The 20,880-nt window shown below is 37.9% G+C and overlaps 1 protein-coding gene across 22 annotated transcripts in view; it reads right to left on the bottom strand.

Annotated features, from left to right (window-relative positions):
• The window catches only part of madd (MAP kinase activating death domain), a 51,422-nt gene extending 31,497 nt beyond the window's left edge, over window positions 1–19,925 (bottom strand). For 6 of the 22 annotated variants that reach the window (XM_023332490.1, XM_023332483.1, XM_023332488.1 and 3 more), the window contains exons 1-8: window positions 19,635–19,925; window positions 13,035–13,234; window positions 11,315–11,953; window positions 7,901–8,204; window positions 5,157–5,288; window positions 4,906–5,019; window positions 4,622–4,702; window positions 1,207–1,263 (exon numbers count right to left, since the gene is read on the bottom strand). In XM_023332490.1, the coding sequence (XP_023188258.1) occupies window positions 1,207–1,263; window positions 4,622–4,702; window positions 4,906–5,019; window positions 5,157–5,288; window positions 7,901–8,204; window positions 11,315–11,953; window positions 13,035–13,093 (1,386 nt within the window). In that variant the 5' untranslated portion in view covers window positions 13,094–13,234; window positions 19,635–19,925. Of the gene's footprint in view, window positions 1–1,206; window positions 1,264–4,621; window positions 4,703–4,905; window positions 5,020–5,156; window positions 5,289–7,900; window positions 8,205–11,314; window positions 11,954–13,034; window positions 13,235–19,412; window positions 19,480–19,634 lie in introns of those variants that run through there. The other 16 variants (XM_023332497.1, XM_023332496.1, XM_023332486.1 and 13 more) reach the window with 4 other exon arrangements.
• Between the last annotated feature and the right edge of the window lie 955 nt (window positions 19,926–20,880).

Consider the following 20,880-nt stretch of genomic DNA (forward strand, 5'->3'; position numbering starts at 1 on the left):
AATGTCAGATGATGGAAAGTCCATCCACAGAATCACGGGGCTACTGCCCTGCTTCATAGTAAACACAGTGTTCTTGATAACATATGCTTATACCACTTTTCCTTATTTTGATTTAAAGCAGAACCAACTTTTGCTTTTGAGTCAGTAATGGTGTACGCCTGGAGATCTTCAAGTGTGCCATACTGTGAAAACCAAAATCTCAGTGCCAGCTGCCACAGGTGTTTATCAGCCTAATAATTGTTTCTGCCTCAACGGGAATCTGGTAGCGGTTGTTGATAGCTTTCAGGAGATGAATCCTTCCAGCTGTCACTATAGGACCTTGTCCACCTTTTTGTAAGATCAATTGAACAATTTACTTGACTTGATCAGTTTAAAACATGTATTGAAATGTCGCCATCAACTATCTAGTTCCATCCATCAATGAAACCCTTCATTGGTTGTATTGGGGTGACTGAAAACATGTGTGGTCTGCAATGTGTGTTGTTATACAGCCTTTATTTCAGTAATTCTAAGACAGCAGTGGTCATTGGAAATAGTGTTGAATTCTACACTAAAACCTGGTAATATGAGGTTTATATTTACTAATGTTAAGTCTTGCTTATTGGAAACACCTAAACAATTTTGAAGGTAGACAACAAACTTAATTTGAAGTAGAAGCTGCATAATTGTAGTTACAACTTTATAAATTAGTCCCAATCCAAAGATTCCCCATCTTTATGGTTTTGACTCAACAATAAATAAGGTCATTAAAGATTGAATTTACAGATGTTAATGCCTGTGGTGGGTATGTCATTTTAGAGAGGAGAAACAGGAGGAAAGTAAGTCACTATGCATGGTTTGCTTAGAGGGAACTGCTGCAGTCTCAGGAGTGTCAATGTTTAGCTTAGCATAATGGAACATTTAGTTGCTGGGTCAGGATGAATGTTAACTTTGTCAAAGGGATAAACAGATAAGCTTTTATTGTCTTATTTTGGTTAAGAGAACACTCACTATGCCAAAAACAGATGCACGCACATTCATACATGCTCAAGCCAGAGTTAAGCAGTGTATCAGAAACAGTGTCCAGCGACATTCTGAAATGTTCTTTAGCATTTTTCTACAGGTCAAGAGAACAAGAGACAATAAGTAATGACAGGCAAACCAATGTGTGAGAGAGGATTTCCGTGCATGGGCATTACACATTCCACAGGAGGAGAAATGAGTAACCTTATTTTCAGAGGAGAAGATCTGCTTTTGGGTGATCACGGTCAATCTAACCAGACACTAGGAAGGGGAATAAGAGAGATGCCAGGAGAATCACATGTAGGCTGGAGATGACAGTTTTGTGACAGACACTGGAACATCACATGATGGAAGGGTAAAAGCATCTGCCTTTTCACTTTCTTTTCTTTGCCTCCTTTTAAAAGTACTTCCCACTTTTTCTGCTCAGCTGACAGCAAGTAAGTAAATTTTGTTGCCACCAACATGCGAGTAATTTAAAGTTACAGTCATGAGGAAAAGGGTTTATACTAGAGTTTTGTAGTGAAACAACTCTAGCTCTGTCATTTCGTTTTTAGATTCTACAACTGACTTGAGTTGAATAATATTTTTATTGAGTCTGGAAACAAAAAGGATTTAAATTTAGAGAGACATTGAGAAAGCAAGACAGAAAAAAAGGCTGATGAAAAAGTTGAGATGATGTTATACCAAATATGATAAGACGTTGAGAAACCGACAAATCAATAACTTGATCAAAAACCAGAATTCACTATCAGAATCCAGCCTTTGAGAGAGACGGGACAAACATCCATGGTCACCAACAGGGAAAACCCAGTGGTTACGATGGAGAGAAGATGACAGCACAAAACAGCAGATCTTTTCAGAAATACATAAAATGCTTGCACACCTCTGCATCTACAGAAAATGGAAAAAATTAAACTAATTCCCATTTTCTTAAAAAAAAAAAAAAACAATCTGAGATTTGCAAAAGTAAATGAATCAGTCTCTTGCAGGACTAATTTATTTGTAAAATGAAGAGTCGAGTGCAAGTATTTTCAGAGGCTCTCACACAAGCAGCATTATGCTATGGCATCCAAGTCTTTAGAAAAATCAGTGAAACATTCCTCTGTGACATGTTTTACATTCACAGAAAAAAACATTGTGAGCTTATTTCCAAATATATGCTAGCAAAAACTGAGGCTTAGCACACTCCTACAAACCAGCTTCTCAGTCACACACACAAAGAAAGAGCTGCTAACCACACACGGCTATAAAACTGGCTCTGATTCAAGGTGGATGAAACCAATTGATGACTAAAATGAATAATCAAATTGAGTTTTATCCTGTGAAAATTTTGCTAGACAAAACAGCCTCTGAGCAACTAAACACAGTGTTTTGCCAGTAAAGTGGGTTGATAAAGATAGAACTGGTATATTTAGTAACAACCCATAGCTTAAGGTACGTTGGAAGACATCTTGCATTTGTGGAAAAAAAAGTATGTAGATTCTTGAGTTAATTTGTGTATTTAGATCAAGTAAAGTGGGTTGTGAAGCTTTGCATATAGCAGCATAAAAAAAACAACAAGCCATCTCCAAAACAATCTTAAACAAAATAAGATTCTGAAATTTTATGTGAAGTCAAAGCTTCATGTAAACACTTAAAACTCAAATACTTTAAAGGAAATTCAGATTTAATTTTTTTTTTTTACATTTTACTTTTCTGTGAGATTGTAAAACAAAAACGTCAAAAAACAATGTCTCTGCTGCACCAATAGCTGTACCAATTAGCATTCCCAGTAAGCTAAAAAAAATTAAATTAAAAATAGCACATACTATGAATATCAACCAATATAGATAGAAAAATTTGAGAAGGATATCAGCAGGTGGGGTTGTCCACAGCCCCATATTCATTGCTTGTACAGGTTTAATATAGGATGACAAAGGGTAAAAACTCAGAGCCAAGCATGTATAAGATGTGGGCATTTTGAATTTGCTTTCAAACTCATTTGAGACTCAGACAACAGCTACAGAGGGTAAATAAAGTTTGTTTGTAGGGTGCAGGAGTAATAGACAATTTTATAATGGCCAATTTTAAAACTTGGCCATTATACGTCTATACTGTGGAACTAAAATCCTTGCAGCAGTTTTATACCCCTCAAAATTCTTCACATTTTCTCATGTTACAACTACAAACTTCAATTTATTTTATTGAAATTATTTGAGGTAGACCAACACAAAGTACTGCATAATTGGAAGTGGAAGGAAACCTTTTTTAGAAATAATCTGAAAAAAGTGGGGTGTGCATATGTATTCAGCCCCTCCAAGTCAATGCAAGATGAACCCCCTGTTTCTGCAAATAAAGCTGCAGGTATTTTGGGGGTATTATCTCTACAAGTCTTGCACATGTAGAAGCTGACATTTTTGCTCAGTGCTCTCTAATTTTAAAGTCTTGCCACAGATTCAAAATTAGACTTAGATCTGGACTTTGAATGGGTTTTCAAACACATGTATGTTTGATGTTGTTGTCCTGTTGGAATGTGAACCTCTACCATGAGATCAAATCTTTTGTCACAGTTAAGTTTTGCTCCAGGCACCTTATTGTCAACAGTGACCAACTTGTATGTCTGCTGAAGAGGAGAAAAGTACTCTCACTGCATTATACTTGCACCACTCCATTTAACGTAAGGGATGATAGACTTAGCATCAAGTGCAGTAGAAGGAAGTGTATTTTTTCCCTCCGGCAATGGCTGTCTTATTGCCATTCTTTCATAAAAAAAAGAAAGTTTGTGGAGTGTAAACCTGAGCTCAAGATCTCAGCAGCTCCTCCAGAGTTATCTCTGGTTTCTTAGTGGCTTCTCTAATTAATACTGTCCTGTTCGGGTCTGCCAGTGTACATGGGTGTCAATTTCTTCCTAGGTTTGCAATTAGTTTTTCAGATGAATTGAATATTGCTTTGTGAGATGTTCAGAGATGTTGAGAAATTGTGTTGCTACTATTTTTTACAAAAGACAATCAGTGGGACATAATTTCCTTTAGGGGTATCATCTGGTGAACACATACACACACCAAAGTTCACAGATTTGTATTTGTACAAAATTTCAAAAACCAGAGCCAATTTTCCTTTAGCATCACTACATGTGTAAAATCACAGTAAAAGCCATGAAAGTTTGTGGTTGTTAAATGAAAAAATAAAGGAACTGAATTTAAAGCTGTTTTTATGAATCAGAACCAGACTCTGAAATTGTTCAGTAGGCTTATAGGGGGAAATTGTAACTCTGCCATCAGTAACACTAAAAGGTTTATTTGGGTCCAAGTATCCGACTTTACCTCCAACAGCTAGAGCATGCAAACAAAATGGAAACAAAAAGAAAAGAGAAAAATAATAATAACATGTTAGTGCACTAAAAACAAGCCCTTTTAAAATCTCACACACTCATCTACAATACATACAACCGAGATGATGAAGAAGCCACCTACTCTTCAAATTGCTGAAAGAGAATTTTTACATGTATACAAGAGTGTGGTCAAGTCACAGTAAACAGAAACAGCCATATAAAAACACTTGTGTTATACTGGGATCACTGGTTTCTGGTTGCCACAGGGCAGTTGAATGAAATTGACTTTAAAAAACAAGTGCTGATTACCTGTTTTAGATGCTTCTTTAGCTCCCCTGCTTCAGGCTCTGGCAGAGGGGGCAGATTCTCTGCATTAGTGGGTGCTATAACCTGCAAGCCACATAAGACATATGATTAAAATTCACTTTATTATCATAATCTCTAAATAGGAAGGAAATAATCCACAAAAAATGGGATTATATAGTTGATCTTCAATTTCCTGCTTTATTTTTGATATCGTCTTATAGCAGCATTTGGTAAAAACACGCCACTGGAGTGACAGGATGTGCAAAACATTGTGTTAACACACACACCTTACTGCTGTCAAGGTCAACAAGCCAAACATCGTCTGGCATTTTGAAATCCGATTTGTAGAGGAAGAAGCTGGCTGGAACACCAATAATGTAGGGAGTGGGAGCGAGAAGAAGCTGGGAGGAGGACAAAGCAAAACCAGTTTGTACATAAAGTTGGTATTCCAACAACAGATGGTGTTTACAATTTTAATAGGCAGCTAATTTCAAACGTTTCTCAGACTTGTTTCCATACATTTCATTTTTACACTTACCTGCTCAGCAGAAGCCATACATGTAGGGAGCAACGGGATAACGGGGAACATGTACTCCAGGGGGTAGATCATAGCAACAAAGGCCATGACACTCATGGACAAAGCATTGTAATCACGTGACTGAAGAATGACCTTAAAGGAAAATATTGGTAAAAAGAAACACAATTAATGTTATTTGACATAATGTTACTAGTCCCGTTTCAAGCAGTGAATGTCTCATTCCTATTATGTTAAGGCTTTACAAATGTAAAACTGTCAAGTTATGTCTGTCTTTTAATAACTTCGCTGCTTTGTTCTTATTCCCTTGTTATCTAACTCGCATGCAAGAAAGCCCGTTTTTGTCTCAAGTTTGTAACAGCATTATTAAAAGCCGACTTTCAAGAATAAGTGAAGCTGAGAGAAGAAAAAGCTCAAAAGAGATGTCAGTGTGACAGCTTTCAATTAGTTCAGCTTGGCTGGATTAAATAAGAATGTGAAATGTTTTTCAAACAGATGAACACAAGGAAATTTTACACATATTGACTTTTTATTTTACAAACATTTTGTATTTTAGCTTCTAATCTATATGACTTTACTTTTATTTTGTTGTATTTTTTAGTAGTTGAGATAACAATGCCTTTATATGCATCCTATAATATTTTATAATCTTGAACCTGGGTTCAAATGATACCTTGGGATTAAATGATACCTTGTTCAGCCAGTTTCTAATTAGAGAATTCATATTTCTAAGCACTACAATGTCACAAAAACAACCACACTCTTCGGTGTGAAAGTTGTTACTGCAGGCAGAAGAATTAAGTTGGCTATTTTTCCACTGATACCACTTCAAAAATAAATAAATAACCAGGGTATTTATCAAGTAAATGTCCTTAAAATGAAGGCAGAACTTTTGGAGGGTGTTCTGTGTAGAGGGAGTGCTGAGGGTTTACAAATAATTCAGTCGATTCAGTTTAAAATTGTCTAAAGCTCATATTATGCTGACTGCATCATCAGCATCCTTTAACAGCAGTCTATGGGCAGAGAAGAATTGCATCCTTAATTCAAAAACAAAAGTCTACAGTTTTTATTGAACGTAGTATAGTAAACAAATAAACAATGTTTTATTTTAAACTAATATGTTCTGAAATACAAATTTAAAAATAACATGATTCTGGAGACGAGGTGCTGCTGGTGTGTGTGGATAAATGGTCCTACGGAACAGACCTGTCAGCCTTTCTTTGTTTAATATCTGGGAGTGTTACAAATTTCCTCTTGCTTTGAAGAGATTATAATGTACTGTAGTTTCTCTGTGGAAATGTTGTGAAATGATTACAAATTTATGGCTAAAACCCTGAGATTTACTCCCCACCGCAGCTGAGACTCTTCACGTTCCTAGAAAGCGGTAGAACAGGGAGGTCCATGAAGGCAAAATACCTTTTCACACTTGGGAACAATTACAGCTTTTCAATAAGTTAAATGTGAATACCCACAGGTTTTAAAGTGACAAAATCCTTATTTATCATCCTACTGCAGAAAATTACAGCCTTTAAGTTTAAAATGGGAATTAAACTGACTGAGACCTCTTTCAGTAGGGAAAGAGGTCTTATTTATATTTAATGAGGAAGCAATATCACTTTGTCCTCTCATATCTGAATGTAGATGTCATTTATTTGGAAAGGATTTTGTAAAAGAAAAAACAATAAATTACATATGCATTCTGTGATGAGACAAACATCAATATTTTGAAATGTGAAAAGAAAAAAATGTTAGTGAGCTATGATCCGTCTTGCAAAGGGAAAAAATGGAATATATTGTACAGATTTATCCTGATATCTCTCATAACCTGGAGGATTTTAGTGCACTTTTAGATTCATAGCGTTGCAGACTGGAAACATTAACTTTGGAAAATTTTGAAAAACTTTTTGAAAAGTCATTGTTGATTTTATTTTTAAACATTTCAATTTGTATTTCCTAATATAAACAAGTAAGAATACCAGTCAGATGATCATAAAATTTGCAAAAGAAACACAAAAAGGTTACACAGCAGAGGAGCTTCACAACATTGTGTATGAAACTAAAATCACAAGTTTTGGTCTGGAAATGCTTCGAATGAGCCTATGTATCTGTGCCACAGTAACATTACGCCAGCCATCTGAACAAGGATTCCAATTACATTCAAGTCAATGGCTCAAGGGGTGAAAGACAGCAGATGACAGAGAGAAAAGAGATGCTTTCCTCTGAGTTTTCATTTCCTCTCTCTTGCGCTTTGTGTAAACTAAATGGCTATAAAAACCATAAACAGAAACTGAATAATAAACGTTACTCATTTTGGCAGATGTAAAAAAAAAAAAAAAAAGAATTTTACTCAAAGATAAAATGTCACTAGTTGGTAATTGCAATAGAGCTGGGTCTTAAGAGAGAGACGCAAAACAATGTTTGCAAACCTTAGTAAGGTTAGTTGCTTTAAAGAAAACAGAGTGGGTTAAGTTAAAGTCATTCACGCTAAAGAAAATAATTAAATCAAGTTTCTTTATCAAGAAATGAATAAATTATGAGGTATACAGCCTGGTTGTAGAGCTTGGTCAGTTTTTTATTAGAATTCACAGCAGAAGAACTGTGTTCAGTGTTTTGCTGATCTTCTGAGGTTCTATTTAACATATTTTATTCATGAAAATTACCTTAACTGAAAACGCAAATACAGATATAAAAAGGTCCAAGGTATAACCAGAGCATATCTTGAACTCCTGACTTGTTCCCATGCTTACCTTGTGCTCCAACAAGACACAGCTGAGGACCTGAAGACAGGCGTCAACACCAAGCAACTCCAAGGGCAGGTGCAACGGGAAATCAACCAAGGAGAAACGAGAGTTGTCAGGCAAGGCGAAGGTGAGTGGCCGTTTCAGTTCCTGGGGCAGCACCTCCACATCCACGCGCCTCTGACCTGCCAGTGGCACCGGGGAGCGCAGCAGTCGGTACACCCAGGACTCGATATCCCGTAGGTCGACCAGCAGCTGACTGCCCTTCTCTTCCACAGAGAGCGCTCCGGTGAACACCCGCCACATGGTGTCCCTGCATAGGTATACATACAGATCACACACATTAAACCAACTTCTATGTTATTATTTCCTCTTTACAGCTGGATTCAAATAGTTTAAATTAAAATATTTGCAATCAACTTAAATATTTTTAGTGTCTATGTCTGCTAATCGCAAAATATCCTAATTGACTGTGCAAGAGTTGTGCTTAAATTGCAAAACAGTTTCTAAGAACACTGGCGTAACAAATACAGGTGAAATGTTCTCCTGTTGCTAAAAGCCATTTCTTCACACACAAGAGAATGCAATACTTAATCTTAAATTTCACAGATGCACTTAAATTCCAATGATACAAATACAACTACTCAAGAGAACTTAATCATCTAATTGACATGACAAATATACAGAGTTTTGCTGATAAATTTAATGATAAAAATATTTTGAAGCAGATAAACGATGACTAATTTTACTGCAGCAGACAGCTACCAATAAGCATGACCAAACCAACTGTGAAATCAGTAATCTGAAGGGTAATTGATACTGAAACACAGAAGAGCCTCTTTGCCAATCACCAAAATGTTGATTTGAAAAGGCTCAACTTAACACACACGTGACACCGTTCTGGTTCTTGAAGGGTATATTTAGTGTGTGAGGCGGGGAGTGAGGGTAAACCATTAGTCCTTCAGAGCCCTCCCACCTCGCAGCTGCTGCCCAAAGGCAGCTGGAGACCTCAATCTGTCAGAGCTGCCATAGTGAGAAGTGCTCTAAGCCATTATACAATGACTCTCCTCTTTCTCTGTCACCACAACCCAACATTTCAACCAGGCAATCCAGGAAATAAAATAACAAAACAACTCAAGTATGTTAAGCATTTGGCTTCAATACACTCATTGAGGTTGTACGATTAACCACAATTTCATTATGCTAATTACTAGACAGAATGGATCATTTTACTGAAAGAGAAGTGCATTAAAACAATAATAAATTGTAATACCGAAGGTTAAGAAAATATGTATTTTTACTCATAATTAGCTTAAAAGCTAAAGTCTAGATAATTTCTTTATTCAAATGTATGCACAGTCACTGAAAGCATTAGATATCCCAAATAGAATATTTGAAAATAAAAAGCCCTGGAGTAAATCAAGGTATCACCAGCTGTATCAACTATAACATAGTGCTGCCCCTCATCCAGATCCCCCTCAGAACAGGAAGTGACTTTTTTTACTTGGAAAGCTGCATCGTTGGCTCTCTTGACCTAATCAAGATGATCTTGTGTCAGATGACAGATAACAAGTTGGTCTCACTTGCTTTAAAGCACCAAGAGTTTTCAGTGGTGGGCGGGGCCGTGGCAGGTCACAGGTCACTCCACTGCCATACGTGACCTGTGACATCTTTCAGCCCAGCTGCACCAAACTCACTGAGATCAATCCTTGTCCACCCCCTGATAGGAATTCGGTCCAATATTTAGTGGGCGTGGCCTAATTCCTCCACAGTGCCCCTAGAATTTTTTTTTTTTTTTTTTAATCAGCCCCAAGCCATGCTTTAAAACCAGAATTATGAAACTTGGTACACATGTGTATCATGTCAGGACCTACAAAAAAGTCTCTTGGAGCCATAGTCCAAACCAAACAGGAAGTCAGCGATTTTGGATCAAAGCCGCCATTTTGTCTATTTTATTGATGTCGTATCTGAGCAAACTCGTCCTAATGCTTTTGAGATCCAGGGTTCAAACTCAGTCAGCACAGTCTTGAGGCATTGAAGGTCAAAAGTTATCAAAGGAATTTTCCTTTGTCAAAGCATGTGGTCAAGCCTCAAATCTGGCCATTTACCATGAAACATCAAGATGGAATAACTTCCCCATATAAGCTCCCAACTGCATCAAACTTCATTTGTATCATCACATTCAAATGGTCAATTGGTGACATCACTTTAGACCCGCCCCCTTCCAACAGGAAGTCACCTGTTTTCCTACTATTTTTCTTCCTCCTAATCTCTACTTCATGCAGATATCAAACTATGTTTAATGAATTAGAATAATTCCTTATTCTAAATCCTTCTTTCAATGATGGCTGCTGGTGGGAGCAAGTGGGCATGGCTGAACAGCAAATTCTAATTCTTTACCTGAAAGCAGAGCATCATTCATTACCAAGCAAAGAGCAGTTCTGACTAACTGGAACGATTCCTAACACTAACGGTTCCAGTCGCTGTAACTTAGCTTCCTCTTATCATACAAGTAGTCCTGGAGTTCTTTTCTGTCCACTGCGGGGTACCCTCGCACCACAAATGGTTCAGGGACCACAGTTTGGGTAAGACTGCTGTAAATCATACATGCTTGCTAGGATTGACCTTTGTCAGTCTCTAAAGAACCCATTAGCTTGAATTTGCAATTTGCAATTTGCAGTTCGACTGCGCTTGTCCGTTGTCAGGAAGCGCTGCCTAAGACGTCGGTGTGTGTCGCCAGGCGGACAGCTGTGGGAACTGCGCGAGAGTGTCGATGGTGGCAAGAGAGTGGTGTTGCTGGAACCCCCGCAGTCGCCATGAGGCCCGAGGCGAACTTCGCTGCGAGTGCCTCCAACACCGCTTGCGGCTTTAATTTAATTTTTGTTTGATTCAAAATTACTCCCTCTGTCAAAAAACTGCAACAATGTCTTGTATCCAGATTTTAAAAATTGGAAATGAGAAAAAAAAAATCAGCAACCACACACAAGTCAGAATTGGTCTGGAAAAGCCTGATTGGTGCTTGCAAACTATTTAAAAACACAAGCCAGTGCCTTTTTGTTGTGCTGTTAGCTCTTTGAGTAGTACTGCTCTATTTTCTTGGCATTTTCTAACAGGTCCTTGTGAATAGATGAGGTGACAGCAAAGTATTTATCCTGGAGACAGTAAAAGGCACACCAGTCAATACAACAGTTAGTAGATTGAGCAATGTGCCAACAATAAAAAAAAAAAAAATCAATTTTGTGAATAAAAAGTCCATTCAGACGGAAACAATGTAAAAAAAAAAAAAAAAAGCTTGAGTACTGCAATTCTGGCTAACCAAAGATTTGGTTAGTTACCTTTTCTGGGGGGTTTTTGTTGTTATTTTTAAACGAAAAACAGAAAATCTAGCGTATGACCTCCAGAACAACAATACAGAAGTCTCACCTTTGGGTGGCACGAGAGAGTCCCGCTCGTTGGGTTAGCCTCTGACTGCAGCAGTCCACCAGCCTCTTGAGAATATATAAGCATTCTCTAAAAGTGGTAAAGAAGGGGTAGTGGCTGAGTATGCACAGCGAGGTCAGTGTACTGTTGCGGTTCCTGGCAGCCATCTTGGCAGCTCTGCGTTTGTGCTGTGGAGACTTGCCAGGGGTTTGCTCAGGACCTGGTTGCCCACTCTCTTCTCCAGATGAAGATGGGGCTTCAGACTTGGAGTTGTCAGGAGCGGATGATGCAGCAACATGGCCTCCACCGCCTCCATCAGATGCTTCATTAGTACTCTCCACTGCCTGCGCTGCAGTTTCTGTATGGCTACTCTTGTCGCGAGGGCGGTGATGCCCGCGCTGAAAAGATCGATAGAAGTTGACACAGATTCCATAGCGGGTGATTCCAGAGTCCTTGTCGGTCAGCGTGAAAACAAACGAGGAGTCATCACGCAGGCTGACCCGGCGCTGGCGGATGCTCAAGCAGCCCTCTGGTTGGCAGAAGAACACCACATCCGGCGGGAGCGGGAAGTCGTGGTGATCCTCCAGGGGATAGCGTCGGAGAAGCTGTGGAGTCTGGGCCACACTGTCACTACTTGGTTGCCTGAAGAACAGATGGATAAACATGCCAGGAAATTCTTTGTTTCTCTTAGGTTTTATAACTGCTACAACATCAATTTGCACAAACTAAAAGAAATTAGGAAATTTTAATGCTTTGATAGGAATCTAAACTGTTCAAGAAGTGAACTTCTTGGCAAATCCAAGTAGGGATATCGGATGTTTTTGAGTGTGTGTCAGTAGCTCAAAAACCAGAGATATAAAAAGTGGAAAAAATTAAGCTCTGATAAAGAAAATCAAAAATGAGCATGTCTAAAATGTCCATTATGTTTTCTAGAAATTCAACAAATTTTTCAACAAACATGGGGGGGGGATTGCTCATACCCACAAAGAAGTGGTTCCAAATAGGTATGCTCTGATCAGGTTTTTTGCTGCCAATTCCGATACCGATCACCCATGAGGCCAATCTCTGCCGATCACCGAGCGTTGCCTATAGCCTGGATTGACTGTTAATTTTTTGCTTTACCTTAGGTAGAAATGATACCAAGTGATCTGGCAAAATTCTACTAAGTTAAAAAGGGCTATAATGACAACACAAGGTGTGACACATCCCAAAATATGTTTTTTATCTATGTGAAAGGACAGCGTTATGTGTTCCAATACTTATAAATATGTTCATTATCATTTCTGCTATTTAATTAAATCGTCTTAAGGGAATCTTAAGAAACTATACTTAATTTGTGGCCCTGCAAGGGGCCAGAACCCAACTTAGAAAAGCCCACAACAGTAACAGAAATAACTTGAAACTGAAAAGCAACTATAAATAAGTAACTGAATAGTACCAAATAAAACTCAAACATTGTTTCTGAATTTTAGTTTAACAGAATTATTTCTAAGAAAAAAATCAAATCTAAAAACAACTGGCTTAGGCAAAAATTTCCATAAAGACATTTTTAAAGAATCAAGCTTTACTGAGGATGATAACTTTGCATTCTGGCATGCAGATGGTAAGGCGGAGCTGTGTTTTGTGGGGGCCTATGTGTTGCAGCACCCTCCCCCATAACTCTTCTTATGACTCAGATACATTTAAGACAATAACAGATTCATCAGTCAGGATCAGTGCTTACCTTGCTCCAACAACCACTAAGTAGTCAAGAAGACGTGGGCATATTTTCTTTTTCTCCATTTTGGAATATTAAAATCCTGTATGTCAAGACATCCAGGATATATGTTCCCTTCTGTGTCAATGGTGTATTTTCATCAAAGGAGGTTTGTAGCTGAAATTCAGATCCTTTGTCATCATTATGTCCATTCACTACAGACAAACCTGTAAAAACACAGGAAAATATGACCATTATCAACCTGACAGTTTATTTGACAGTTTATTTTTGAATATGCATGTTACTATGAAAGAAAACAAAATACAAAAAAGAGTGAAGAAATCGGCAGTTAATCGGAAGAGGCAGATTTTCTGCTTGAACAGCTAACTGGTGATTGGCAGGACCTTAATTTTATATTTTACAAACATTTACACCAGGAGATCGGCTGCAGATTGCATTCTTGTGATTAAACAGCATTACAGCCGTGCCAGGAGATGACAGCTCAACACTATCTTGCCTCACATTTCCCTTTACAGGAAATTAAAAACACAATGCACAATATTGAACTAAATTTATTTTTACTAGACAAAGAACGTGACAAAGAAACAAGTCTGGAACAGCACAAGAGATTTCTAGCTGTTGTTTTTCCTCCCCAATTCAACAATATCCCTTTAATAATTGTTCAACTCAGAAATACACTGTAAATCCCTACTGCACTTCTAGCGCTGTGGGTTTTACAGTCATTTTTATTCACTATTGTGCCGGCTGGTTGTTGTTGTTGGAGGATAAAAAGAGGCTCGCTGATGTAGTAAGCAGCTTACAGGCTGTTGGGAGAATGAGGACCATTGAGAGCGTGCACTATGGCCCTTAAAGCCCTGGGAATTACAGGTAACAGGAGCAAACTTAAACACCAAAACATAAATCTACCACCATTTACCAGCTTTATTTTGACTCTTAAAGCCAGGATCTTAGAGGGTACAGTAATCAAAAATTTTTGGCAAGTACAACTGCAAAACTATTTTATGAAAATGATCCAACTTTTAAATTGACTGAGCTACTTTTTTGTTTTGGAAAAATGCATTTTGTTATGTATGTACAGAGGAGTAAAATAAGTACTGAACACATCATAATTTTTCATTGTAAGCATATTGCTAAAGGTACTGTTAGTGACATGAAATTTTCATCAAATGTTAATCCAAGTAATTCATTCAGAGAAAAGAACCTAAACAAATAAGTTCAGAAATTATTATTCAGAACTTGTATGTAAAAATGTGAAATGGCAGAGGGAAAACGATATTGATCACATAGAGAAAGGGAGGTGAAAAAAGGCACGGAAAGCCAAACCAGCTGAAATCTATCAGTGATCAGAAAGCCATACCGCTCCTTGAAAGTGCGGAAATGAATATCATTACAAAATGGTCGCCATTTTAAAATGATTATTGATGAATAAGAATGGAAGCCTTGATTCAGCCAGTACATAGCAATATATGGGGTAAAAAAGTTTTTCTCCTTTCTGGCATCTCCACAAAAGGAGTTCAAACCACAGCAACTATGTAATTTACATTTTTAGGGGTTTTAGAACTTTTTAAAAACCTGGAATACCTTGATACCAGTAACTACTAACAAGAGGAGGGAACTTATTTTAAGGCCTCTCCTGTTATAGTAACAGCAACATGTCTCTGAAGCATATATTCTCGAGTAACAAGAGCTTTCGCAGTCGGCATGCCATGGTGAACACACTTTACTGCAAAAACAAACACTGCATCACTCTTCCGCTGAAATGCCACCCTGAAAAGCAAACAATGAAGTGGAAGAACATGCTTGCATGATGTTACCCTGCACTGATAAGGTCAAGGAGCTATCCATTTACCTATGCACACATTATGATGCCATTTACTAACACACCAAGCAATGAATTAGCCTTAAATATGCCAGAAAATCTACTGGAATTACTGTTTTTCACTGGCTGAGACAGTTATTTATACTAACCAAGATAGATGCTGAGTGGTAGGTAGGACGGTAGACATCCAAGGTATTCAATTTATTCTGAAATGTTTTCCAAATTCATTACTGTCCCATAATAATAAATGTATCAGCAGTTTCTTTCTACATTTGCTGAGATGCAACTGTTTGATGTTTTCAGTGTTAGTATCACAACAGAGGGGAAATGTGTAAAGTTGAATGGATAAAACTTTGATGTTGGGTTTCAAACACAAATACTGAGGTTAAGACTTCTCCCCTGATCAGTAGTTGGCAATCTTGTTCATCTTTTAGAGTCACCTCAGCTCACTAAGAGTCTTGACTGACATGGGACTGAAAAGGTATCTGTTATGCAAAACCTGGAATGGAAAACCGATACAGACATCCAAACTGTTTTAGTGAGGAATAAAGTAGACAGCCTCAAACTCACTTCTACGGAAAAGTGCAGAACTATGCTTAAGGAGAGAGTCTTTGCCAGGAATCCAACATCTACAACCAACCTCAACAACCTCTAAAAAGCCACCTGTTTAGAGTTACCTGTGATTCATAACAACAGGAAATTGACTAATATATCTGATTCCTGATTTTGATGATGGCATTTGACAAAATATACTGTAAATTGTTTCATAATTGGTTACTGTGTTATGTTTTAATGGTGTAAAGCATTTTATAACTGCCTTGTTCCTGAAATGTGCTGTACAAATAAACTTGACTTTTCAATAGAAACAACAAGCGTGCGGTTTATCTGTAACTTGCTAAGACACAACTAGTACAGGGAGTATATGAAAATATTTGATCCAGTGTGCAAAAGTTTGACAATGCTTGGATTGGAAAAATGAATCATGAGTTGAGATTTTTGTACCTATTTCTTTAACTACTGAGGGGTAGCTAATTATTTTAAGTTTTAATTTCTACATTTTCCAAGTCTTGGGGATTCTAACCACAAATCCACAAAATCAACATTTCTATTGTTTTATACAATAGAGATAAAGAATTTTTGATAAGACATTGGATATGAAAATGTGAATAAATGTAGAAAAACTCGTGGGCTTGTCTTATAAAAACAGACACACCACAGCAAGATAAACAGAGGAGCAAAATGAGCAGCACATAAATCAGGAGTGTGACGCTACAGTCACACACATCCCGGCCAGGGCTGTCATTAACCAGGAACCACAAAGGAACTAGTAATCGACACAGCTGTACGAAGAGGACATCAGAACATTAAGGCGAACTTTAACACACGTTGCCTCACTTATAATATGGCTCCAATTATCACTAATGGGTCTCCTTGGCTGTGGAGAGGCCATTTACACTTGAATATAACACCTATCTGTGGACGACTGACTGAGAATATACTCAAAGATTAAAATATTTGTTATTGCTGAAATCCTAATCTTTGAATTTTCTCATATAGCCAAGTTCAGCATTGGATATCTGGTGTGCTATAGTGAGTGGCTTCAAAAGCACAAAAAAATGGGCAGAAATGTTTTATGGAGTCAGCTTAATATCAGATGTCATTAGGTTTTGCGTAATTACTCAAATACAGTGGAGACCATAGAGTTTCTAACTGGATTATGAACGCTGTCGATTGTCAGGACCATGGTGTTAGAACAGGTAAACTCTTCTTGAAATATTTTTGATCAATCCAGAGAATTTGCAGATTCATACATTATTTAAAAAGGGACTGGTGATATTTTAAATTTACAAATTGCAATAAGATCCACCTTTCCTAAAGCATGTGTCAAACTGTAGGAAGAAATAAGCCTGCTATTAGGAAATGTTGTGCAAGGCAGGGCTGGGCCTGAACAAACTGTTATCCAGTCATCTTTATCTTGCAAAAGCATCAGGACAATGAATCTACATGCTGGTCTGGCAACATGAAGGCTTCCTGGTGCAATGCCAAAATGGCTGTTTTATGAAGCAGCAGAGCTGTAGGCACACAGCGCAAAGAACAGAACCACAGATTTATTTTTAGATGAGGATGGAAGGTCGGTGCCACCTCACTGATGGTTCTGAATAAGTGGGCTTGGTGCTGAACCATTTGTCTCTCAGTAAAGGAAATGAGAATCAAGGCATGCAATAACAGTCTTCAAAGGCAACAGAATAATGCATTTTAAACACAACACACGGATCTCTTCAGAATTACTGCAGGCGCCAGTTGTTGGTTATGCAAGCAGAGAGAGGAGAGACGGATTTGATTCACAGACCTTTCAAAATGGGTTGCAGTTCTTTCCAGTCAAAGTAAACTACTAAAGCAAAGTGATGGAGTAGTTTTAGCTCAACAAAGCTGCTAAAACACATGAAGGATGACGTGTGCTTCAAAAAGTATCAGTCATCACATCAAAATATTGCTCAGTTGAGCAGCGCTGGTATCGTTTAGAGCCTGGAAAATTAAACTTAAAAACATCAAGCAACCATTTGGATTCTTGACGTTGACACGTCCAGAGGACTGATCTATTGATTTATTTTCAGCTAAAATAAATGTACACGTTAACTAGAATTGTGTGCTTAAGTGCCATATTGCAAACCTAACATCCAGAACCTGAAGTAGCCCTTTGACAAAAAATGTGGGTTCTTCAGACTCAACTGTGAGTCAACTGTTAACCGATGACTCTCAATGTATGGCATCATCAAATTACACAATGTAAAAACAGCACAATTTGATTTTAGTTATTCCTCTTAAAACAAAAAAAAAATGTTTTTACATCAGCAATTAAGTAACACTTTCTGTTAAATGTAAGTCTGTCACCACAGATATTTAAACATTTTTGCTAGCTTTAGACTTGTAAAAAATTTTAACATTAGGGCACAGATGTAGCCTTTTTTGTAAAAGTAGAGTAGAAAAACTCTAAGACAGCAGGTGACAGCTTAAAGGTCTATCTACAGATACCAAGCTTTAAAAGGTGCATACAATTCAACTACAAACTGGGTTTTCACTTATGTGAGGTTGTTTAAGGTTTTTCAAGCCATGACAAAAATATTAATTTTTTTCCAGGCTGATGAAAGAAAAATATTCAATGTGTATATCATGATGGGTCTTTGAACTGAAAGCCGCTGCCTTTGATCCTGAGGATAAAAGTCACCACTTCATTGCTTTATTTTATCCTGTTCAATATTTTCAAATTCACATCTTATTTAGCATATGAATTATCCATTATGGGTCAAAATGTGATTCATCAGGCTGCAGTGACCTTCACTATTCAACACTAATATTTAATAAATCTGTTCTTGTATCAGAGAAGATGGTTATCAGATAACTAATGTCGTTTAGATGTTTCTCAGACATCAAAAGACATAAAATAAAAGTGAAGCATTCCCTCTAAGTGCTCCTGCTTTGGAATCTTAATTACACCTCCAGAAATACGAGTCATAGGTGCATCCACACAAGTCAAAATAATATATTTAGATAGTCAAAAACTTTTCCACCATTAGATTTACAGAGTTCTTGGTCCATCCTTTGATCCACTTAAAAATATAGAACTTGTTTGTCACCCAGTCTTTACATATGGATGCAAAAATTCCCATCTTGAAGGCTGCTAGAATAATAGATGGGCAAATGGATAGTGAAAACTCAACTACTATTCCGTCATTCTTTATCAAAATTTATCCAGACCTGGAAAAAAAAAATGAAATGCTGCATAGGAACTCAATAAGTAGTGATAGATGGATTTACGTAGGTAACAGCTTGTGCGGGGGTCATGCACACGCCAAGCTGTTCTGACTAATAGTGTGAGACAAGCTAGTATAAATGTTTCATCCACATATACACATCTTATAACTAAAATGTCATTTATTTTATACCAGAGAGGAAGATCGTGCTCAGAGGCTGCAAGGCACAGAAATAGATGCATTTATGCATTATAATTCATTCCATAATGTACTAAACTGATACTTCCTTTCCTGTAGTTATCGTGTCTGTGTACATTCTGTCCTCAAAACCCGTCTTCCGCATTATATTTCATTAAACCCGACAAAGCATATTTAATCATACATTAAAAAGGTAAATGAAAACACAGAGAAACGTGACGCTACAACGTTTCTGAATACGGGTGTTAAAAAGCTGGCTACGTAAATGTTTACCCAACTGAAACAGCCATTCAATCCTTTTAAATTAATTGCCTGATCGCAGGACCTTTCGGGAAGTCTGCCACATGCTAGTTCGTGACCCAATATGTTCGAATAACTCTCCTCTATGTCAATAACGGAGTGAAAAACCATCCACTGTGAGCTAGTTATAAGCTGTAGTGGGAATACTAAACTAACTGAGATAAGTGTAAGGGCATTGGCTGTCATAGATCAATACTTTAACAAATATAATAAGGCAATGCCAACGCCTCTTGACAGCCCGCTGTATAACTGAATATTTTTATATTTAGAGCATGCAGTCCATGTTTTGTTTGTCCTTTATAAGCATCCTCTCACCTCCTGTCCGCGCTGCCTGTGTGCTCTCCTACGCCACCGATGGATTAGCTAGCAGGCTAACTAGCTGTGCCACTGCTAACCGGAGCTCTGCTGCTGAACCTCTAAATATTTAACTACAAACTCCCACGTCAAGAGGCCATATTAAAAAATTATCAGCCAGGAAATATGCAACCAAAACGCCATGTGGGTTTTAATTCACAAGCAGCAGTAGAACATCCTTACCTGCTCACATTAGCCTGCTAGCCGCTAACGTTCGCTGTGAAACCAACTGCCAAAGACGACGGCCCGTGTCTTGAATGCCTCTCTCGGTCACAGAGACTGGAGAGGAAGGGGTGGTTGTATGAGTTATGTCGTGTTTTCTCAAGGTTACGGTTGCTCATTTAAAAAGCCGGACACGAACAATAAATGGGAGGGCTTGTCGCTGAGTGTGACTGGTTGACAGCGTAGTAAATGATGGAAATGCGTGTGTCCGCCTCCCTACTGGATGAACGAGTGGTTCGGTCAGTTACAACCTGCCTTCATAACACCCTACTCCTCCTTCTCATCATTTTCAGTCTGCACGAAGTTCCGCATACTCAAAACCCAACTTGAAGGAAGAATTAAACTTGAAAAAAAAAAAAAAAAACCCCGCATTTTTCCCACAGTTGCTTTCTGATTTGATTTTGTTGCTTTTCAACTAAATGAAGCGACCGATTTTATAAGTCACTATACCTGTCAGACAGTAATCTGGGTTTAGTATTGCCTGCGAGTAAAATTCACATAGATAAATTAGTGAATTACCCAAAGTTAAACATCACAAGTGCTTAATCATAGTAAAAAAAACATGCAACAAAAATGCATTGTATTGACATTGTACTAATAGGTGATAACAGGTACAGCCCAATGCAATATTTGCCACTGCTTAGAGCCCCCTACTGTTCATGGGCCCCAAAAGGAACTCAGTCACAGCATAGGTTTAGAAATGCAAATACTCAGAAATATTTTCATACTTATCATTTATAGCCCTTGTACTGACAGTGGTCTGAAAATGTTTGCCCCCTTCCTGATTTCCTGTTTATTGTGAAACAGGACCAGCAGAGACTGCTTTCCTTGGAAACTAAAACAGGTCCCACTTTCTACTTGCATTCTCTCTCTACATTCTGCAGCAGTATGGATTAGTATATGTGTTTGTACTGCATCACAGCATCTTACTCCAGCTGCAATCTGGCAGACAAGAGACTCCTGCCAAGGATGGTGAAAGTAGCTGAGAAACCTATTGGGAGTGTTCCTACCCTTCATCCAGGACCTGTTGCAGTACTGCAGTAGGAACCCTTTAGTACTTTGCTGAAATGAGGCTAACAGTACTGCAACATCAGAAGCACCCCACTGCTAGTTTTGCCTCAAATTGTTAAAATGATGAAGTGCTGCAAATGTTTTATACTTTTAACTTCATAAATGAAAAATTTGAGAAATGAAGAACCCCAACACA

Source organism: Xiphophorus maculatus, chromosome 4 (genome assembly GCF_002775205.1).
Source record: "Xiphophorus maculatus strain JP 163 A chromosome 4, X_maculatus-5.0-male, whole genome shotgun sequence".
Classification (NCBI taxonomy): Eukaryota; Metazoa; Chordata; class Actinopteri; order Cyprinodontiformes; family Poeciliidae; genus Xiphophorus; species Xiphophorus maculatus.